At 35.8% G+C, this 18,102-nt stretch overlaps 1 protein-coding gene and 1 pseudogene across 1 annotated transcript in view; both read right to left on the reverse strand.

The window, feature by feature from the left end:
- Positions 1-13,029, reverse strand: part of LOC107756251 (coiled-coil domain-containing protein 180-like) — a 20,671-nt pseudogene extending 7,642 nt beyond the window's left edge.
- A 2,854-nt stretch (positions 13,030-15,883) lies between these two features.
- card9 (caspase recruitment domain family, member 9) overlaps positions 15,884-18,102 on the reverse strand; it is an 8,173-nt gene continuing 5,954 nt past the window's right edge. Inside the window, exons 6-12 of the mRNA XM_016573336.1 lie at positions 17,527-17,652; positions 16,946-17,134; positions 16,706-16,741; positions 16,495-16,576; positions 16,361-16,404; positions 16,205-16,284; positions 15,884-16,065 (exon numbers count right to left, since the gene is read on the reverse strand). Of these exons, the coding sequence (XP_016428822.1) occupies positions 15,972-16,065; positions 16,205-16,284; positions 16,361-16,404; positions 16,495-16,576; positions 16,706-16,741; positions 16,946-17,134; positions 17,527-17,652 (651 nt within the window). The 3' untranslated portion in view covers positions 15,884-15,971. The remainder of the gene's footprint in view (positions 16,066-16,204; positions 16,285-16,360; positions 16,405-16,494; positions 16,577-16,705; positions 16,742-16,945; positions 17,135-17,526; positions 17,653-18,102) is intronic.

Raw genomic sequence — 18,102 nt, forward strand, 5'->3', positions numbered from 1 at the left:
GTATGAAACTATTGTCTGTGGCCAGGAAAATATCCTTCCTAGAGTTGATATGAACTTACACTGAATGTTCGCTGGACGAACAGATTAGTTGAGGGCAATTTAATTCTGCTACAGTTACTACTGGCAGCTGATATAAATAATTGTAATTAATCATAATTAATTGTAATTATTTATATACATTTCCCTTTTGAGCTAATTTGCTACAGTATCATATATTTAAGCTAGGCTTTTAAAAACTCATGGCATACAATACAGTCTCCGTTCTCACTGTGTCACGAACACCAATGTTTTAACAATTCATAAAAGATTGCCATCTGAGATTTCAGTATGATAAAGGTTAGGATCATGATTTTTTCAGTAGTATAACAGCACACCATGAGTGTATATTAGCACTGCTTTTTTTGTTTGTTTGTTTGGTTGGTTTTTGTTTTTGACATGATAGAGCATCTGGACCCGGAAACAGTGATCTGTGATGTCAGACTAAACAATCGGATAGCATCATCATCGGTGACAATCATAACAAATGCATATTGCTTTGTAATTGGTCTACTTTTAGGGCAATATTCCATGGGTTAACCTTGCAGGCATCTGTTGTGGTAATCATGTGACTGGCTCTGGTAGATAAGAAGTCTTTTGTGTATCTCCTCTGCACACTGATCAAATGTCTTCTGCAGTTGCTCAGGCCGAGTAATGGGGCGGCGCTCTTTCTTCTTATAGAACTCCTGATGGTGACACATAGTTCAGTTGCACTCCAAAATCAACTGTTTTAACACCTTATTTGCTTAATACAAACTGACTGTCTTAAAAAAAAAATCATAGTACCTCTGCCACCAAGAGGAGAATATCATTGGCTTTCTATACTGTTTCCAATACTGGTGACTGAGGCTTTAAAGGGAACACTGAGAAATGCAAAAATATTCAAAGAACGTGAAATTAACATGGCAAAAATAAAATATTACATAAAATAAGCAAGTGCACTGATCTGTCCTGCTGCTCTTCAGGTTTTGAACCAAAAATAAGGAACTTCTTATCAAAGCGGTTGGGTTTGGAGAACCTTCTTAAACTGACAGAAATGTTTCAAAGAAATTATTAAACATTTTGTATCATAAATGTCCATTTTATATGATCACTAAATTGAAAGTATGCTAATTATTATATTATTACAGCTCATTTTCTAAGTGTTCAGATTTTTTTTATTACTATAGAACTATATTACTATATTATCACCAGAGTAGAGACACAGCCACTTCTCTAATGGCATTTCCCAAATTTCTTTCTCTCATCATATTTGAAATGTCAAACCTCTGTGTCGTCATTGACTCCACTGACTTTCTGCCCAGAGTCTCTATTCCAGACTGACTGGGGCTCTTTCCTGACCTCCAATCTGATCCAAGAGGGGAATTTAACCTTGCTGAAGGCAAAGAATTTACAATGTTTAGAAGAACCCACAAAAACTAGTCACAGATGAGTGTAAAAAGGCAAACTAATAACACCACAACAGCAGTATTAAATGATGAGGACACATAAACAATCCAACCTGCTGAAGGGCATCTTTCTATTGGGTCAACGTCTGCCTCCTTGAGGTCTTGTGCTTTGCCTACCCTGTACGCCAGAAACAGACATGTACGTCATGAGAAGTAGTATTTCCTCATTTTTTTAAAAGTTTTAATTTTACCTAGACAGCACGTGTTCCTTTGAGGGCATTACAAATAGTCACCCACAACAGGTGATAACAAACTGGTGTGTATGAATCTTTTACTTTAATTATTTGCTAATAATTCCAAACAATCTACAATATACAACAATGACATCAGGGAACATTTAAAATTTAAGGACACTGACTTGAGTAGGCCTTTGATAACCCCCACCGCCGCATCATCCAGGAAGGACACTCCAATGCGGCTAGGATGGAGCAGGCCATCTCCAGGACTACCTGTTTTTTCCTGTATACGGGACCTGGGCCGAGCTGCAACTGCAAAAGCCCCCTGAAGCAGAGTCTGTGGTCGGGGGACAGCCATAGAGGCATCCTATAAAAATAAATCAGACTATTATCATCCATTTCTACAGGGATTACATTTCAATATGCCTATAGTATCAGAATATTTAATGCCGTACCAAGAAGCAGTCAAGGTACTGACACCTCTTCTTTAGTTCCTCCATCAGAGTTGTTGTTAAACTGGTTATCTCCACTATAGTTACAATCTACAATACAAAATGTTTTCTGTAGACCAGTATTATAATGACATAAATGTGAATCTTATAATATATATGGCTGTTTACCTTCTTATCGGAGCTGGGTTGATCATACTCAGCAGTCATTTCCTTTAAATTAGTTAGCATGCTGTCAATCGTCTTTTTCTGCATGCTACTCTTCAAAGCCTAAGCAGATAAATACAAATCCAAAAGATTATGAATGGCAGACAGAGGGATGGAAAAGAAATAAGAGTAAACTATATACTTAAAATACCTCGCCTTTGATCTGGACTCGCGTGTTTTTAAAAATGTGTTGCATTTTTTCCAGAAACTTAAGATCGATAGCGAGGAAACTGAATTTTTCCTCAAACTTCCTGAGTATGTCTTTGGCCTGAGGAAAAATGGATTCTCACTGTTACTTCCTTTCAAAATAATACATCTTTAATGTGTGATCACAATGATCGACTTATGAGCTGAAAATCTCAACCTGCTCCAGACACTTTGTTTCTCTTTCTTCCATATCCTGTATTATGGCCCACTCTGCAGAATCAATGTGCTTGTCCATTCCAGATGTGACTGAAAGACTTCAATTTCTTGGGGTGTAAAATCCCCCATCCCTCAGGCCCGCCAATCTAAACTCCATCTTCTGTCTGAAGTCTGTTTGTAAAGTCTGGATGATACTGATGTGCTTGTTCAGGTTGGTTTGAAGCGAGGTACGAAGTTTATTTTCCTGTGAATAAAAATGGCCAGAATCAGTAGACTGTGTATAAACTGTACACATAATTACCACTAAACATAGTTTATTTGCATTTATTTACTTTTCAGAATTAGTGGCAAAGGTGAAATCTTTCTCTCTCTATTGTAGATTTGCATTAGGAAATCTTCAGTCAGTTTATTTTGCTGGATCTGTAACTCCTGTACTTCTGTCCGGCAGTTTTCTAGGACGTCCAGTATACCCTTGCAGTGTCGATCCATCCGTTCTCGATGTATCACTAGTTCAGCTGCTCAAGTAATAAACAGTTTTATGAAATGCCAGATTGAAAAATTTTACTTCTCTCTTGTGAAAAAGAAGTATGCATTAATTGAATTGAATGTGCACTTGTAGTATACTTCAATCCTTAAGGTATATTTAAAAAAAAAAAAAAATTACTAATAATATTAATGAAATAATAAAAATGTACCTAAAAAAAATCCTACTTATGTAAAAAACTATTAAATGCCCGAAAACATTACATTCAGTTATTTATTATTATATAAATATATTATTCCTGTAATAAATACTCTTTTTATAAATATGCTAAAGCAAGGGCTGTTACACTACTCCAAATAAGTAACAGCCAAAATGGCTTTGGTGGCTTTGGATGGACAAACCTGCTCTGACATTGTAAATGTCCAACTCTATTCTTGCAGCACGAGGTTGGTGAGGTTGGTGACGAAGATCCAGTTCAGCTTTCAGTTTAAACAGAAAGAACTACAAGCAGAAGTAAATTAGTAAATTATAGAAAAAAGAACATGGAGTTTTTTTTATTGCACAATTTTAATTTCCGATTCAAATTTCATCACTCAAACTTATGGCTCTCGTTTTGTTGATTATAAGTATACTGTTTTCTTGTACTATGAATAAATAGTGGAAGAATGCAAGAAACCAAAGCATTATTCCATCCTATCATTTCTACTGTACACTTACTCTTTTAGCAATTCAACAATGAATGATTTACAAAAATGTCCAGGTTTTCTTTATTTTGTTGATTTTTTTCTTTTTATAGTGAAGTTCAAGTAGATTAAGGTACAAACAACAACAACAAAAAAGAATCTAAGAAATCTAAATGTGTGTTACCCATTCTTAACCTCTTCCAAATAGTTTAGTGTCTTCTCTAAGGAGGCTTTCAGAGCTTCTTCTGAGCTTTCCTGCCTGAGTTTGTCCAACATCATATCAAGTTGGGCCTCTTTTCTCTGTTGTATGAGACATTTGACAGCTTATATCCATGTTCAGCACAAGTTAACAACTAACATTCACAGAGGAAATAGCGTGTAAGACTAGAAATCAGTGTAATTTTACTGTACTTTTACTGTTAGATCTGACGGCAGCGTTTGATACGATTGACCATCAAATACTTATATCTCGTCTTGAAACATCTGTGGGTATCTGTGTACAAGCCTTAAGATGGATAAAGTCATATTTTCAAAATAGGAGTTTTTCGGTCTGCATGGGAGAGTTTGTATCGGCATTGGCACCCATTTCGTGTGGTGTGCCGCAAGGCTCAATTTTAGCACCTTTTTTCTTTTCTCTGTATATGCTACCTTTAGGATTGATTTTGGATAAATATGGTGTGTCGTTTCATTCTTATGCTGATGACACTCAGTTGTATTTGTCTTTTAACCCAAATTCTTCCAGTGCCTTGGGGCGTTTGTTGGCCTGTGTAGATGAGGTGAAGTCTTGGATGTCTGCTAACTTTCTGAGTCTTAATTAATAGAAAACAGAGATCATTATATTTGGTCCCTCTGAAATGAGCGATACGGCTGGAGTTAACTTGGGAACATTAAGCCCTTTTAGGAAGCATCAAGTAAAAAATTTGGGTGTGATCTGTGACAGTGCTTTAAAATTGAACTCTCAAATAAGTGAAGTTGTCAAAGCTAGCTTCTACCAATTAAGTATGATTAGTAAGATCAAGCCTTTCTTAGCACGTATAGACTTGGAGAAGCTTATTCATGTTTTTATTTTTTTCTCGATTAGATTATTGCAACTCACTTTATTACGGTACTCAAACAAAACTTTTGGACAGATTCCAAATGGTTCAAAATTCAGCCGCAAGACTACTGACAGGTACTCGGAAGTATGACCACATTACCCCTGTTTTGAGATCATTGCATTGGTTACCAGTACCTTATAGAATTAATTTAAATATTTTAATTTTTGTTTTGAAATCCCTGCATGGTATAGCCCATATAGATCATTACGATCTAATGGACAAAATCTCCTACATGTTCCTCGATCAAAATTAAAGTTCAGAGGTGACCGCGCATTTGCGCTAGCTGCCCCAAGGCTTTGGAACAGTTTGCCAGTGTCTTTGCGACAATTATCATCTCTTAATGAATTTAAGAAGCAGTTAAAAACATTTTTTTTCATTAGCCTTTGATCAGGGATGAGTGCTGAGGTATTGTCAGTAATGGGGCGGCGCTCTTTCTTCTTATAGAACTCCTGATGGTGACACATAGTTCAGTTGCACTCCAAAATCAACTGTTTTAACACCTTATTTGCTTAATACAAACTGACTGTCTTAAAAAAAAAATCATAGTACCTCTGCCACCAAGAGGAGAATATCATTGGCTTTCCATACTGTTTCCAATACTGTTGACTGAGGCTTTAAAGGGAACACTGAGAAATGCAAAAATATTCAAAGAACGTGAAATTAACATGGCAAAAATAAAATATTACATAAAATAAGCAAGTGCACTGATCTTTCCTGCTGCTCTTCAGGTTTTGAACCAAAAATAAGGAACTTCTTATCAAAGCGGTTGGGTTTGGAGAACCTTCTTAAACTGACAGAAATGTTTCAAAGAAATTATTAAACATTTTGTATCATAAATGTCCATTTTATATGATCACTAAATTGAAAGTATGCTAATTATTATATTATTACAGCTCATTTTCTAAGTGTTCAGATTTTTTTATTACTATAGAACTATATTACTATATTATCACCAGAGTAGAGACACAGCCACTTCTCTAATGGCATTTCCCAAATTTCTTTCTCTCTTATCATATTTGAAATGTCAAACCTCTGTGTCGTCATTGACTCCACTGACTTTCTGCCCAGAGTCTCTATTCCAGACTGACTGGGGCTCTTTCCTGACCTCCAATCTGATCCAAGAGGGGAATTTAACCTTGCTGAAGGCAAAGAATTTACAATGTTTAGAAGAACCCACAAAAACTAGTCACAGATGAGTGTAAAAAGGCAAACTAATAACACCACAACAGCAGTATTAAATGATGAGGACACATAAACAATCCAACCTGCTGAAGGGCATCTTTCTATTGGGTCAACGTCTGCCTCCTTGAGGTCTTGTGCTTTGCCTACCCTGTACGCCAGAAACAGACATGTACGTCATGAGAAGTAGTATTTCCTCATTTTTTTAAAAGTTTTAATTTTACCTAGACAGCACGTGTTCCTTTGAGGGCATTACAAATAGTCACCCACAACAGGTGATAACAAACTGGTGTGTATGAATCTTTTACTTTAATTATTTGCTAATAATTCCAAACAATCTACAATATACAACAATGACATCAGGGAACATTTAAAATTTAAGGACACTGACTTGAGTAGGCCTTTGATAACCCCCACCGCCGCATCATCCAGGAAGGACACTCCAATGCGGCTAGGATGGAGCAGGCCATCTCCAGGACTACCTGTTTTTTCCTGTATACGGGACCTGGGCCGAGCTGCAACTGCAAAAGCCCCCTGAAGCAGAGTCTGTGGTCGGGGGACAGCCATAGAGGCATCCTATAAAAATAAATCAGACTATTATCATCCATTTCTACAGGGATTACATTTCAATATGCCTATAGTATCAGAATATTTAATGCCGTACCAAGAAGCAGTCAAGGTACTGACACCTCTTCTTTAGTTCCTCCATCAGAGTTGTTGTTAAACTGGTTATCTCCACTATAGTTACAATCTACAATACAAAATGTTTTCTGTAGACCAGTATTATAATGACATAAATGTGAATCTTATAATATATATGGCTGTTTACCTTCTTATCGGAGCTGGGTTGATCATACTCAGCAGTCATTTCCTTTAAATTAGTTAGCATGCTGTCAATCGTCTTTTTCTGCATGCTACTCTTCAAAGCCTAAGCAGATAAATACAAATCCAAAAGATTATGAATGGCAGACAGAGGGATGGAAAAGAAATAAGAGTAAACTATATACTTAAAATACCTCGCCTTTGATCTGGACTCGCGTGTTTTTAAAAATGTGTTGCATTTTTTCCAGAAACTTAAGATCGATAGCGAGGAAACTGAATTTTTCCTCAAACTTCCTGAGTATGTCTTTGGCCTGAGGAAAAATGGATTCTCACTGTTACTTCCTTTCAAAATAATACATCTTTAATGTGTGATCACAATGATCGACTTATGAGCTGAAAATCTCAACCTGCTCCAGACACTTTGTTTCTCTTTCTTCCATATCCTGTATTATGGCCCACTCTGCAGAATCAATGTGCTTGTCCATTCCAGATGTGACTGAAAGACTTCAATTTCTTGGGGTGTAAAATCCCCCATCCCTCAGGCCCGCCAATCTAAACTCCATCTTCTGTCTGAAGTCTCTTTGTAAAGTCTGGATGATACTGATGTGCTTGTTCAGGTTGGTTTGAAGCGAGGTACGAAGTTTATTTTCCTGTGAATAAAAATGGCCAGAATCAGTAGACTGTGTATAAACTGTACACATAATTACCACTAAACATAGTTTATTTGCATTTATTTACTTTTCAGAATTAGTGGCAAAGGTGAAATCTTTCTCTCTCTATTGTAGATTTGCATTAGGAAATCTTCAGTCAGTTTATTTTGCTGGATCTGTAACTCCTGTACTTCTGTCCGGCAGTTTTCTAGGACGTCCAGTATACCCTTGCAGTGTCGATCCATCCGTTCTCGATGTATCACTAGTTCAGCTGCTCAAGTAATAAACAGTTTTATGAAATGCCAGATTGAAAAATTTTACTTCTCTCTTGTGAAAAAGAAGTATGCATTAATTGAATTGAATGTGCACTTGTAGTATACTTCAATCCTTAAGGTATATTTAAAAAAAAAAAAAAAATTACTAATAATATTAATGAAATAATAAAAATGTACCTAAAAAAAATCCTACTTATGTAAAAAACTATTAAATGCCCGAAAACATTACATTCAGTTATTTATTATTATATAAATATATTATTCCTGTAATAAATACTCTTTTTATAAATATGCTAAAGCAAGGGCTGTTACACTACTCCAAATAAGTAACAGCCAAAATGGCTTTGGATGTGATGAGAGGACAAACCTGCTCTGACATTGTAAATGTCCAACTCTATTCTTGCAGCACGAGGTTGGTGGAGCTGCAGACGAAGATCCAGTTCAGCTTTCAGTTTAAACAGAAAGAACTACAAGCAGAAGTAAATTAGTAAATTATAGAAAAAAGAACATGGAGTTTTTTTTATTGCACAATTTTAATTTCCGATTCAAATTTCATCACTCAAACTTATGGCTCTCGTTTTGTTGATTATAAGTATACTGTTTTCTTGTACTATGAATAAATAGTGGAAGAATGCAAGAAACCAAAGCATTATTCCATCCTATCATTTCTACTGTACACTTACTCTTTTAGCAATTCAACAATGAATGATTTACAAAAATGTCCAGGTTTTCTTTATTTTGTTGATTTTTTTCTTTTTATAGTGAAGTTCAAGTAGATTAAGGTACAAACAACAACAACAAAAAAGAATCTAAGAAATCTAAATGTGTGTTACCCATTCTTAACCTCTTCCAAATAGTTTAGTGTCTTCTCTAAGGAGGCTTTCAGAGCTTCTTCTGAGCTTTCCTGCCTGAGTTTGTCCAACATCATATCAAGTTGGGCCTCTTTTCTCTGTTGTATGAGACATTTGACAGCTTATATCCATGTTCAGCACAAGTTAACAACTAACATTCACAGAGGAAATAGCGTGTAAGACTAGAAATCAGTGTAATTTTACTGTACTTTTACTGTTAGATCTGACGGCAGCGTTTGATACGATTGACCATCAAATACTTATATCTCGTCTTGAAACATCTGTGGGTATCTGTGTACAAGCCTTAAGATGGATAAAGTCATATTTTCAAAATAGGAGTTTTTCGGTCTGCATGGGAGAGTTTGTATCGGCATTGGCACCCATTTCGTGTGGTGTGCCGCAAGGCTCAATTTTAGCACCTTTTTTCTTTTCTCTGTATATGCTACCTTTAGGATTGATTTTGGATAAATATGGTGTGTCGTTTCATTCTTATGCTGATGACACTCAGTTGTATTTGTCTTTTAACCCAAATTCTTCCAGTGCCTTGGGGCGTTTGTTGGCCTGTGTAGATGAGGTGAAGTCTTGGATGTCTGCTAACTTTCTGAGTCTTAATTAATAGAAAACAGAGATCATTATATTTGGTCCCTCTGAAATGAGCGATACGGCTGGAGTTAACTTGGGAACATTAAGCCCTTTTAGGAAGCATCAAGTAAAAAATTTGGGTGTGATCTGTGACAGTGCTTTAAAATTGAACTCTCAAATAAGTGAAGTTGTCAAAGCTAGCTTCTACCAATTAAGTATGATTAGTAAGATCAAGCCTTTCTTAGCACGTATAGACTTGGAGAAGCTTATTCATGTTTTTATTTTTTCTCGATTAGATTATTGCAACTCACTTTATTACAGTACTCAAAGAAAACTTTTGGACAGATTACAAATGGTTCAAAATTCAGCCGCAAGACTACTGACAGGTACTCGGAAGTATGACCACATTACCCCTGTTTTGAGATCGTTGCATTGGTTACCAGTACATTATAGAATTAATTTTAAGATTTTAATTTTTGTTTTTAAATCCTTTGTTTTAAGCCCACATATAGAGGTGACCGCGCATTTGCGGTAGCTGCCCCAAGGCTTTGGAACAGTTTGCCAGTGTCTTTGCGACAATTATCATCTCTTGATGAATTTAAGAAGCAGTTAAAAACATTTTTTTTCATTAGCCTTTGATCAGGGATGAGTGCTGAGGTATTGTCTCTGTAGTTACCCTTTTGGATCTGTCTTGTATGGTGTGTATTGATGTTTTTTCATGGTTATTAATTTGCTATTATACTCTTTTAATTGAACTTACTGTACAGCACTTTGGTCAACTTAGTTGTTTTATTAGGTGCTTTATAAATAAAGTTGGCGTGTTTCATTTCTCACCTAAGAATCTCCAGCATTTGGATGCGTTTCTCACTCTGTGTTTTCTGATCTGACTTCAAAGTGCTCAGAGTATCTTGAATGTTTTTAGGATTCTGAATGTGAGGGATGTTCATAACGTCTCTGCAGGAAGAACATAAACATGGGTATATGTTGTATTTTAGACAAGTCCCCTGTATGATTTTATGATGGCCCTGGCAGGATTCTTAACCAGCAAAACTCCCATTGGCAACTATTTTCATCAGAAAGATCAGGCACTTTGTTGCTAAACAACATGGCATTACTTTTATGGCAAGGGAATTTTCAGTTTTTTTTATATCAGACATACTTGAACTGGGTAACTGCATCAAGTTTGATTTTTTTTCCAATTTTGGAGCTTTTCCTCCCATCTCAGCCTTTGGAAAATGTCCATCTGCAAATGTTTCTCCATCAAATTCAAACACAGTTTGGCCAAAGCACGTCGATTTGCTAGCAGAGCTTGGTTTATCATCTATGGAAAACATGGATTAATGATAAAAGAAAAAACTGCCGATAACATACAAATACATTTTTGTCATGTAGACGATACTACTATGGCTTCATTGTCAGTCTGTGGACATCACATGGCATCAAATAACTGATTTTCTCCAGTTTTGTGGTGGACTTTTTCAGTAATGCTGAAATCTAAGAAAGAGGGACAAATAAGCAGCATTACTGGGACATATGCTTACTTATTATATAGACCACATACCATAGCTTTTCTCTCAGATTCATATTTGGAATATATCTCATATAGCTCTTTAATCCGCTTTCTTTTCAAGGAAGATTCATGGGTGACTTTGTTCCAGATCTCATGCATGTCCTTTAAAAGACAAAGGATGAATAACAGTTGAGTGGTCCTACACTCATTTACTTAGTAATGCTGAATTTGAGCAGTAAGTAAGTATTGTATATGACATTTGGTCCTCACCTGATAGCTGTATGCTGTCAAATCAGAGATGATTTGATTTCAATGTTTTGCATAAGGCTTTCAATATTGTCATTATGCTCTGACAATCTGAGAAGAATATCCTTTCCCGTCTGTCTAAATAAAGGTTTGAAACCCTAAATGCAGAAATGTCACAATATAAGGCACCTTTGAGAGATATAATTAGTAATACTGATACAGTGATTAAACACTAGATGGAGAATAGATTAACTGGGCTCTACATAAGAATAAACACATTTTGGCAATAAATATAGAAGTGTGTACCACACTGATGCTGGAGAGATCTGTCTGCAACTGAGAAACAGCTTCATTGTGATCCCTTCGCCTTTTCTCCACAAGACGATTAATGATACCTGAGGTTACAGACAAAACAGAATCACACCGACTTTTAGTTCCAAAAAATTTTTTGGGAAAGATGCAAAACATTTTTGTTCTTAGACATTATTAGATAACATCACATTATTAGGACATGTATTAGACATACATAAATTGTATAATGTCAATCAAACAATTTTGAAGTATTTTGCAATTATTTTATGTTATACAATTTATTTATTATTATTGAAAAGAAATCTGGCAAAACGTCTTATTGAGTTTCATTGTCTTTTTGAGTTTCTTTATTGTTTCTTTGACTGAAAATTATTGTTTTTACATACACTACCATTCAAAATTTTGGGGACAGTAAGATTTTTTTTTTTTTATGAATACTTTAAAGTAGCAAGGACACACTGACAGTAAAGACATTCATAATATTACAAAATATTTTAAATAAATGCTGTTCTTTTGAACTTTCTATTCATCTAACAATCCTGAAAAAAGTATAATGGTTTCCACAAAAATATTACGCAGCTAAATTGATATTAAGATATGCTTGTCTGTTGTTGGACTAGGAAATGCATATCAGAAAGATTTACGTGACACTGAAGACTAAAGCATGGCTGCTGAAAATTCAGCTTTGTCATCACAGAAATAAATTACACTTTAAAATATTTTCAAATAGAGAAACGTTATTTAAATTTTTAAAAGTATTTTATTGTATTTTTGATCAAATAAATGCAGCCTTGGTCAGCATAAGAAACTTCTTTCAAAAACATTTTAAATATCTTGTATTACAAAAAGAGAAAACATTTATCTCCTATTGCTATGTACAGATCACTTCCATGCACTTTCCTCTACACAATTCTGTCTTTTCAGGTAACATTTTATTTTACAGTGTCCTTGTTACACATGACATGTTACTTGCACTAGTACTAACAGTAAATTATGCATAATTACAAGCAACTAACTCTAAGCCAAACCCTAATCCTATAACCTATAGTACATGCTGTTCATTACTCAGTACTTATTGGTGTGATTACACTGTAACAAAAATTGCCTTGAAAAGAAAAGAAAAGACTCTATGATACAAACAGTTCAGCATTACTGAGACTTTTAGTTCTCACCAATAGTGTCTGGAAGACCCCAAACCTCCTCACTATCATCCTGGTCCTCACTTTTTCCAACAGAATAAAGTGTGTTCCTATCAAACAGAGTACTTTTAATTACGATTAATGTCTTTAAACTAAAATCTAATTTGTATCTTGAACAGCAGCAACCGTGTGTTGATGCTGAATGTCCCATTGAGGCGCTGTGATGCGGAGTCCGCCGCATCTCCACTGAGCAGACAGTCGCCCTCATCCGCCACACGCTTCCTCCGCGAGTCATAGAGAGCCAGAGACAACTGAACCTGAGCACAAACACTCACTTATCAACATACGCCAAGAGCTGCGTTCAGGCCAGGATTTTGCACTCAAAAGTATCCACAATATTACAAACATCAACAACATGTAAAACGCACATTTGTCTTTCAGATACTATGAATGCTGTTACCTGGGCGTCAAACATCTGCCGGTAAACTTTACCACTGGAAAGCACACGTGTGTCTGCCATTGTAGGTACTAGGGGTGCTCCGATTGATCGGCTACTAGGGATGTAACGGTTCACTCAACTCACGATTCGATTCGATTCACGATTTTGATTTCACGATTCGATTCGATTCGATTCACGATTGTTTTTAACAAAATGAGATTTAAGAGAACTTATTATAAATACAGGAATTGTCACTTGCACAGTCCAGGCAGTGTCACGTTGTCACTAAAGTTTATAAATTGCATTTCTTTTCAATTCTTGCCAGTGTTTAACCATTCAGCGCTCGCGCGCTCTCCTGGACACCGTGCGCTCATGCACACTCGCAGCACACACACATAACGCCAGGTTCATAATATTACTCCGTTTGCAGTGCATATGTGGTGCATATTTTTTCCGCGCTCATGTTAACGGATTAAAGCGTTTACGGCACACGGTTGCGGTCCGGCAGTGCGTTCAGGAGTGGTGCGTCTGCAGCAGAGCAGAGATCGTTTCCGCACCAAGTCTATTGCTGCGCTGCAAAGCGCTGAATTAAAGTAACAGCGCATTGTTTGCAGTAAATATGAACATGGATTGACACGAAAAGGTAGTAATTACAGCATAAATGCATATTATTAAAGGGGTCATATATGATGCTTTTTTAAAGATCATTATTTTGTGTATTTGGTGTAACAGAATATGTTGAGTACTCTTGGAGGTAGAAAAACAAAGTTCTTTATGAACCACAGGATTACTTGTAATAAAGATTTCATTGCAAAAGAAAAGGCAGTAGAGCTGACTATTTCTGTCAATGGTAAGTTTGTGATAACGTAAGAAAAGTAGTTTAAATGTTTTGCCACTTGCTTGAGCAACTTAATATATAAATCTAGAAGTAAATGCAAAAGTAAAAAGCATTGAATAATGTGTTGCTTATATTTGTGTTTAAACATGTCTGTGAAAGATTGTATTACTGTACTGTGTAAAAAAAAGAATTGCAATGTTGAAAAAGCATTTTCAGTGACAATGTTTGGATTTGAAATCAAAATAATGGATAAATGTTGTGTTTGTGGTAAACAGCCACAGATCAGTACTCAAATTTCCCATTCAAATGTAATTTGAACCATAGCCTATTACCAGTAAAATTTTAGTGCAGTAATTAGTCAAACAAACATTTTTGATAGCAAAACAGTTATACATAATACTGTATTTTATTTTACACTTCAATTTCAATTCAATTTCACAAAAAAATAATTAGAATATCACATTCACAAAGGTTCATATATCATTCATGCCCATATATGAGAAACTAGGGATAAACAGGGGCGGATTTAGTGATTTGGGGGCCCCAGGCAAAATATAGGAATCGGGCCTTATATATTTGCACACATTTACCTAGATCAGCCTTGAGGTTCCTTTTTTGTTGTGATGCTTGCTGCTGCACAATGGTGCCCCACAGTTGTGTCCAGTGTTTCTACATTTTTCATGGACATGTTATAATGTCTTTCTTTCATGCTGTAGACCACGAAATAGCAATTGATTTACAGTTTTTTTTTCACAAAAACAAAATAAATTATAAAATGATAAACGTCACAATTGAGCCTTTAAACCATTTTTTAAGAAAAGAGATGAGTCGGAAGTATAAATTATGATATTAATTTAAAACGGGGTTATGTGGGTGGATTTTTGCATTGGTCTGAACAAAAACTGCAGACGGGATTATTGAAAATGCATATTGATTCTCTGCCAGCAGGAAGCGCTTTTGTAACATCAGAAGTACAGCGCTTTCCCCGGTCACGGCTGTAAACAAAGCAGCGCTGCTCATGAACGCTACTTTATCAGATAAAATGAAAATGTCACCGAAACTTTTCTGAAGACAGTCGGTACCCTTCAGAGATTCATTCATATAAAAACTTGAATTAGTGAGAATGAGAAAAATATAGCCTATATTGAGAAGGAAAGTCCACTGATGAGTTACCAGCGTAAGCCTGTGTGCCAAAGGCTGTCTAATTCTAACCTTTAAAATACACTTATTTTAGTTATTTTAACTACAAATTTAAATGAAAATGAAAAAATAATGAAATGGAAATTATACATTTACACACCTTAGTATTATATCAACCAAACAAGTAACGGTGTATGCGTCCTCTAATTGGGTCCTTCTCATAAATGAGTAAGTGGCATTTAAAACAATAAACATATAATATACACTGTTGCTCTCTGGGGATAAATGTCAGACTTATCCACCTTTTTCTTGCCGTAAAAATTGGGCGCGGCCATTTGTAAATTCTATGGGTCTAGCTTCCGGTCTCATCGGCGTCCAGCTATTTTTATCTGTACAAAACAGTTCGTTTTGCTGCTTGATATTGAAAATTTGTGTGTCTTATGATATTATTTTAATGTATTATCTTAATTATGAACACACTGGTTTGTAGTGCAAACAGTAACCGCTCCTTTTGCTGCTTGATATTGAAAATGGGTGTGTCTTACCATATTATTTAAATGTATTATCTTAATTATGAACACACTGGTTTGTAGTGCAAACAGTTTAACCGTTTACTGCACGTTGTTATTCTTCTCGTTATTTCCCTATAGCGGCCAATGAACCGGAAGTCTCACCCATAGGCTTACTTCCGCGTTAAAGAAAAAGGTGGATAAGTTCAGTGAATATTTTTTAGGGTACGTTTATTTTTAAACATCAGTTACTGCAACAGAAAAAAAGAGAACAAGATTTACATGAAAAGATGTTTTATATTTATTATATAATATATATTAATAGATAACAGGAAATTTGGCAGATCAGACTCATCTTGACAGCATAAGTGATTGACTGGACATACTTTGACAGTGAACACTATTATATTGATATGATGTTGTTAATCAGGTTTTATGGGTCACTGGATGCAAAACAATGTTGGATTGTCATTAAATTGTATTTTAATATGCCGTCAAAGAAGGCCACATTTCGTCCCCTTGTCCAAAGTTGTATGTCACGTCCCGTCTGTATCACTCCCAGTAGTGTTGTCTAGGATGCACTGCACACTCTCTTTGTCTGTGAATTTTTTGGTTCTTAAAGCACATTTCCTGTTCAAGACCACATTAGTAGTATTGCTTAGAAACTAATCATTCAGTTCAATTAAAATCTGAAATATAGTTGTAGCTCTTCTTCAATGGTTAATTCCAATGATTAAATTGTTGTTATGAAAGAATACAAAAAACCAACCTCCTATAATAAAAGTTGCATTTTCCTTCAAGTCTGCAGTTAGCTGATATGTCCTCCTCAGTGAACATCCTCTCTGAATACTGCAAACATGAAATATGCATAAAAAAGGAAGCCACTATCACTGTATGCATAAACATCCACAACAAAGATACCTACATTGTTCTCGCCAGATGTTTGGTTTTGTGACTCTTCACTCATATCTGTGTGAGAAAACAGGAACAAGGTTTAAAAAACAAGAACAATCTATTTTATGAGCATGAGATCTGATGGAGAAAAACAGTGAATGTTACCCTTTTCACGTCTTTCCCTGGACTCCTCCTCACTGGTCTGACTTTTCATCTGTGGACAAAATGTAAGCAACCCTGTTGATGACTAAAAATAATACAAACCAAATGCTGTGGAGGACAATGTTGCTTTAAAATGAGAAAGACAATACAGAAATATCTTATTTCCCAAGAGTGTTTGCATTTAAACGTTTAATAGAGAATTAATTAAAATGACCTCAAATGAACTCAGCAAGGAGCTTTCTTCTGAGTTCTGAGGAATAAAACAAATCATAATAAACATACTATTCATTATAAACCATTACCCAGTGATGATACATTATGTGCCTAAAGATAATGTGCTTAAATCAGAGTGACACAATAGAAAGCCTAACCCTTTGAACTCACTAATGATTCATCTGTTCCATTCACACACGTCACGCTCACTCCGTGTAGCAGAATTTTCGAGTGTACATACCACTTGAATTGGGTTTTTCTTTTTGCGAAGCTTTGAATGGAGAGCAAGAACTTCTCCTTGAGTTCGAAACAACTGGACTTGAAGTTCATCATAACGCTCGCCCATCTCCCGGATCTGTTTGCGGTACTGGTCTTTGTCTTGGAGATTTTTTGAGTTCTCCAAATGGTACTCCTCTCTTGTATAAATAGCCTATCAAAAGGACAGTGCCATACAACTGTTGTGGTTAATGTGATGCATACAACGGATACATTGAATAAATTTGAATAGAGATTGGCCTTTCTTCATCTAACACAGATGTGCCCAAACTTTTTATTATGAAGGGTCAAAAATCAAACTAGATTTAGGGCCGTGGGCCAAAAGTAAATGTTGCATTATATCCAACTATATTAAAATTTACATTTCTTAATCATTTCTTAATCATATTTATATTTTCTACATTTCAGTGCGAACATAAAAATGTTAAATACAAAAAGATAAGGTAAAAGTTAAGATATGCTTTAATGCCATGTTTTTGAACATAAAATATGTTGCAAACATAATGTTGCTATATGTTCTCTCATGCAAAGATAAAAGTGTGATACCTTGTCTCTTTCTTTGATGACCTCTTCCAGCTGCTTCAGAATGTCTTCCATTCGGTCACAGTACATTTTGGAGTCCTTTTTTAGCATTGTGCACTTCAGTTTCAACTCATCCTTCTCCTCTCGATACTTAAATTTAAAACCAAAATTATATATAATAATATTAATGAATAATTTGTTACATTTATATAGCGCTTTTCTGGGTACTCAAAGCACTTTACATGGAAGGGGGGAATCTCCTCAACCACCACCAATGTGCAGCATCCACCAGTCTGTTGGGATACATCTCTACTAACTTTGCACATCTAGACTTTGCAATATTTGCCCAGTCTTCTTTGCAGAACTGCTCAAGTTCAGTTAAATTTGATGGTGAGCGTTTGTGGACTGAAGTCTTCAAGTCACTCCACAGATTTTCAGTAGGGTTTAAGTCTGGGCTCAGACTAGGCCCTGCAAGGACATTCACCTTTTTCTCCTTCAACCACTGTGTGCTCAGTTTTGCTGTGTGCTTTGGGTCATTGTCATGTTGGAAGGTAAACCTTCTTCCCACTGACAACTTTCTGGCAGAGGGCAGCAGATTTT

This window comes from Sinocyclocheilus rhinocerous, unplaced genomic scaffold (assembly GCF_001515625.1).
Source record: "Sinocyclocheilus rhinocerous isolate Xijiao unplaced genomic scaffold, SAMN03320098_v1.1 scaffold1043, whole genome shotgun sequence".
Taxonomy (NCBI): domain Eukaryota; kingdom Metazoa; phylum Chordata; class Actinopteri; order Cypriniformes; family Cyprinidae; genus Sinocyclocheilus; species Sinocyclocheilus rhinocerous.